The sequence below is a fragment of the Octopus sinensis genome, linkage group LG28 (assembly GCF_006345805.1).
Source record: "Octopus sinensis linkage group LG28, ASM634580v1, whole genome shotgun sequence".
Classification (NCBI taxonomy): Eukaryota; Metazoa; Mollusca; class Cephalopoda; order Octopoda; family Octopodidae; genus Octopus; species Octopus sinensis.
Window position 1 is genome coordinate 9,316,450 of NC_043024.1, and position 5,000 is coordinate 9,321,449.

The following is a 5,000-nucleotide window of genomic DNA, read 5'->3' on the forward strand; positions in this document are numbered from 1 at the left end:
TATTTTGTTTTATTTGACTGCTATGTTGTGCCTTCTTCAACGTCACCTTCTGTTTCCAGCTCCGGTCGTTGTTCAAAAAGAAACTCCGTTAGTCAATATTACCATTCCAAAAACTAACGAGACAAAACAACAAGTCCTGCAGGTCACCAACGCTACAAAGTCCACCTTGGGTACAACAGTTCTGGTAAGACGAATATTCCAAGAACTATATATTCTGAAGTGTGTGTGTTTCTTCTTTTTATGGATGATTGCCAAAGAAGGTACAGAACCCATAAACCTCTCGGTCCTTCCAGGCCTAGGTGGTCACATTCTTATTAGTGACGTTTTATTGGGACCTTTATGGCTGCAAGATAAATGTGGACAAAGGAGGGAATGAGTTGACATTGGGTAAGTGAAAAAAGGATTGGGCATAGTGTTTAGTACAGGAAAAGTAGGGTTTAGACATAGATTGGTCGATGAAGGGGGCAGAGGTGGGTGGGTGTCGAATTTACTTTAGAGGGGACGATATGCAAATAGCTACTACCAAAATAACGATGTTGTGGGTGTGGTTGGGGTAGAAGAAGCAATAGGAGGAGAAAGTGGGTTTAGGGGACAGCTTTTGAACTCCTTTTCTAAATGAACCAGTCAAATGAAGTCAGAGATACCGTATATGTTTAGCCCTTGTGTTTGCCTCCGGGTGAGCATCCAATTTGGTGTGGTCACCCTGTATGTTACATCTATTGTTGTTTTCTACAGGTGAAGGTCCAGTGTGGTGTGGTCACCGTGTACGCTTCATTTAACAACAGTTATCCCAATGAAGCCGACTACGACTACAAGACTTTGGCAACTGATGAGGAACCGGGCAAATTATTTCTTGTACAAGAATCAGAACTTGATCAGCTTGCCCTTACTGTCCTTTCCCAAAAACGATTTGATCTCAAATCCTCAGCCTGTGACAATCCTTCCTACGACATCAACATCAACCCAACAGGTAAGCTACTTCTATAATCTTTATATCTTTAAATTAAGGACAGAAGATTACGGAATAATCAGTGAACCCTTTAGCCTAACACTCAGCAGAACACACGCAATATGTATCTAATTTTTATCATGTTTGGATGTTCTCACTACAAATGGAAAGTCTGTCTATTCCTGTTCTTACATTTGCCTTTCTCTCTTACAGCACCCAGAACTGAAGCGGTTTGCCTTGTGACACATGTCAACAGCCCATGTTCCGCAAAGCAACTCGACCCTGCATGTTACAAAAGTAAGTACTAACAAGTTTTTCAACCCCTAAACATTACTTTCTCCATCGGTATAATAATACCGAATAATATTCTCCTTCGGTATAATAATATAGGCACACATAATCCAGAGTTTCATAAGCCCAAAATCTGTCCGCAGATCTTTGGCTGTGCATTGAGGGCAAGGCCTCAATCTAAGATCAAAAGTTGGTGAAAGATTCGGCCTACTAGTTAGTATAGGAAAAGTAGGGTTTAGACACAGATTTAAATTATAGGGGGTTCTTGGTTGTATAGTAGTTATGAGGAACTGACATAATGCTCAGTTTAACTCCCAACATCCTTGACCCCTGGCTAATATTAATGAAGGCGCTAAGTATTTCTTTTGTCTCAGACTAACACCATATATTGATATGGTTTCCCTTCCTATAGCACCTTCCATTTTGTAATTCCACTGCTTGCTATTGGGTGTGTCGTATGAGGTAAACCAAATAAACTTAGCGAGGGGTGCATGTGTGTCAGTGTGTGTGTGTGTGTGTGTGTGAGTGTGTGTGTGTGTGTGTGTGTGTGTGTGTGTGTGTGTGTGTGTATTTATGTCATTTTTGCGTCTTTATTGTAAATGATGTATTCTGTTTGCAGCGACACCTGTTGTTCGTGAAGTCAGTCAATTGTATAATAACAGTATTCTCAAGAATGGCCAAATACAAGAACACGTTTTGGAAATCACCAACAGTACACATTCTTCAGGAAGCAAGATTCTGGTAAGACGATCTTTCCTCAGCATCAGCTATATATTTTTTTTATTTTATAGTCATGGAATTGGGATATAAAGTTTTAGGGTAATTGAAGGGGTATTGTCAGGGCGAGACAGTATTTTGGTAGGAAGATATCTTTGACCAGTGTCCGAAGTTCATCATGTGTCTAATATCTTTGCTCTTCTGACCAGGTGAGTGCCCAGTGTGCCGAAGTCACCGTGTACGGTGCCTTTAACAACAGTTATCCCATTGAGGCTGACCACCACTACAAAACAACTGCAACGGATAGCAATCCTGGTAAAATAATAATTCCTGAGAGAGAATCACAAACTGATAACTTTACACTGACTGTCTTCTCTAAGAGACAGCGTGGCCTAAGCTCTCCAGCTTGTGACCATCCCTCCTATGCAGTCAGCATCATACCAAACGGTGAGAAAACACTTTTCCTTTCAACTGTTTTATTCTACGTTTTGTATGCTTCTAAGTGTATACATACATACATGTATAGAGTGTGTGTATATATGTGTGTGTGTGGCTTTGTGGGTGTGGGTGTGTGTGTGTACATATATACATATATAATTGTATGTGTGTGTGTGTTTTAAAAGGTTGAATTATATTTCGTCCTTTAATTTGGAGGATTCCAAAAACGATTTCTAATATAGATTCTTCATATTTTGCTGGTAGCTCACAGGCGTCAGCTTGTAATATGAAAGCAATACTTGTATATATATATATATATATATATATATATATATATTATATATATATATATATAATATATAATTGTAATTTATACAAAAACAAAACGAAGTCAGGTGTACGAACAACCAAGTGAAAAAGTCTTTACGTTTCGAGCCTACGCTCTTCAACAGGAAGGAATAAGAGAAAATAAACAGAGAGGGAATAATAAAGAACTTGTAGATTTCGACGGCCATACATACATACAGGTGTAACTGCCGCCACACCTGCCATTGCTGTCGCTGTTGTTGTCATCAGTGGATGCATTGTTGGTGTTGTTGTTCTTGTTACTGCCAACGCTGCCGTTCGTGACTATGAATCCTGAAAAAATCTTCTCACTCTGAGGCCGTTTTAAACTCTAAAACAGAGATATTTATTCAGTGCCCTCATCAGAGGAAATTCGTGTTGAAAACTCCGAATTTCCTATTTCCTAACAGATGAATTCGATAGAGGTCGTGAATATAACTGAATCCGATCTAAAAGGAATAATTCTGCTCTGCCCAAGGTTTTGCAAGTTGAGTTACTTGTTGAATGTTTTGTTTACAAATTTAACTGACCAATCAAGTTTTTCTCCATCCAGTTGTTGAGAGGTGATGTGCCTCCGGCTATTTGACTCTTATGAGTTGCCTGTATAGCTAAGGCCTTTATAAGTGTGAAACCAATTGCGACTCTCTGACCAGCCATAACAAACAGACTTCTAAATATTTCTAAATATTTCTGCTCTAACGTTTTAAAATGTGTTACTTTTCAGTAACATTGACCGATATATGTCTACCATTTTTTCTGTCTTTCTTTTGCACAGATCCCGCACTTGAAGTAGTTTGCCATCGAAAACAAGATGAAAGACATTGTACTCGTGAAGAATCTGAGTCTAAATGTTCTAACAGTAAGAACCACAAACTTTTAATCTCCAAATTTCACCTCTTTTTTTATGCTTCCTCTTTGTTTTTTTTTATGTTCTTGCTACACACAATGCTTCAATGTTAGAACACTTCATATATATATATATATATATATATATATATATATATATATATATTATATATATTATATATATAATAATATATAATATATATATATCACAATCAAGGAACGGCCATAATAGGCCATTCACCCACTAGAAATAACAGCCAAAAAGCTTCAACCGCAAAATAACATTAATTCCGTAAACCAGGAGAAAATTAAAAAACATTTACCCTGAAATTCCTTATACGATGCACCGTTCGTCTACTGTTTAATGGTAAACTAACCTGATAAATTAAATCAAGCCAATCTACCATAGGCCCTTAGATTCATCAGTAAGGAATAGCCAAATCGGAACAGATATTTTTCACGAGGCATTCTCGTCCATGCCTCGCCAATATCTGACCTAAAATTTTCAAATCGTCTCACTCGCGCCAAATTTATCGCAGCAAATAAATATAAGCCGCCGATTCCATTACGGAACCAACCAGAAAATTCATAATTAATCAATATAGGGAGGCAAAAAAAATTTTGTAGAATTCTTTTGCCCCCAGCGGCCTAGTGGGAAAAAATTAAATAGTCATAAACCATTTTTAAGTTCAATATCACAATCAAGGACGGCCATAATAGGCCATTCACCCACTAGAAATAACAGCCAAAAAGCTTCAACCGCAAAATAACATTAATTCCGTAAACCAGGAGAAAATTAAAAAACATTTACCCTGAAATTCCTTATACGATGCACCACCGTTTCGTCTACTGTTTAATGGTAAACTAACCTGATTAAATTAAATCAAGCCAATCTACCATAGGCCCTTAGATTCATCAGTAAGGAATAGCCAAATCGGAACAGATATTTTTCACGAGGCATTCTCGTCCATTGCCTCGCCAATATCTGACCTAAAATTTTCAAATCGTCGCACTCGCGCCAAATTTATCGGCAGCAAATAAATATAAGCCGCCGATTCCATTACGGAACCAACCAGAAAATTCATAATTAATCAATAGGGAGGCAAAAAAAATTTTGTAAATTCTTTTGCCCCCAGCGGCCTAGTGGGAAAAAATTAAATAGTCATAAACCATTTTTAAGTTCAATATCACAATCAAGGAACGGCCATAATAGGCCATTCACCCTAGAAATAACAGCCAAAAAGCTTCAACCGCAAAATAACATTAATTCCGTAAACCAGGAGAAAATTAAAAAACATTTACCCTGAAATTCCTTATACGATGCACCGTTTCGTCTACTGTTTAATGGTAAACTAACCTGATTAATTAAATCAAGCCAATCTACCATAGGCCCTTAGATTCATCAGTAAGGAAT

At 37.7% G+C, this 5,000-nt stretch overlaps 1 protein-coding gene across 1 annotated transcript in view; it reads left to right on the forward strand.

Annotated features, from left to right (window-relative positions):
- The window catches only part of LOC115225728, a 33,589-nt gene that overhangs the window by 9,740 nt on the left and 18,849 nt on the right, over window positions 1-5,000 (forward strand). The window contains exons 4-9 of the mRNA XM_029796657.2: window positions 60-184; window positions 736-970; window positions 1,163-1,246; window positions 1,860-1,981; window positions 2,167-2,404; window positions 3,516-3,599. Coding sequence (XP_029652517.1) covers window positions 60-184; window positions 736-970; window positions 1,163-1,246; window positions 1,860-1,981; window positions 2,167-2,404; window positions 3,516-3,599 — 888 coding nt within the window. The remainder of the gene's footprint in view (window positions 1-59; window positions 185-735; window positions 971-1,162; window positions 1,247-1,859; window positions 1,982-2,166; window positions 2,405-3,515; window positions 3,600-5,000) is intronic.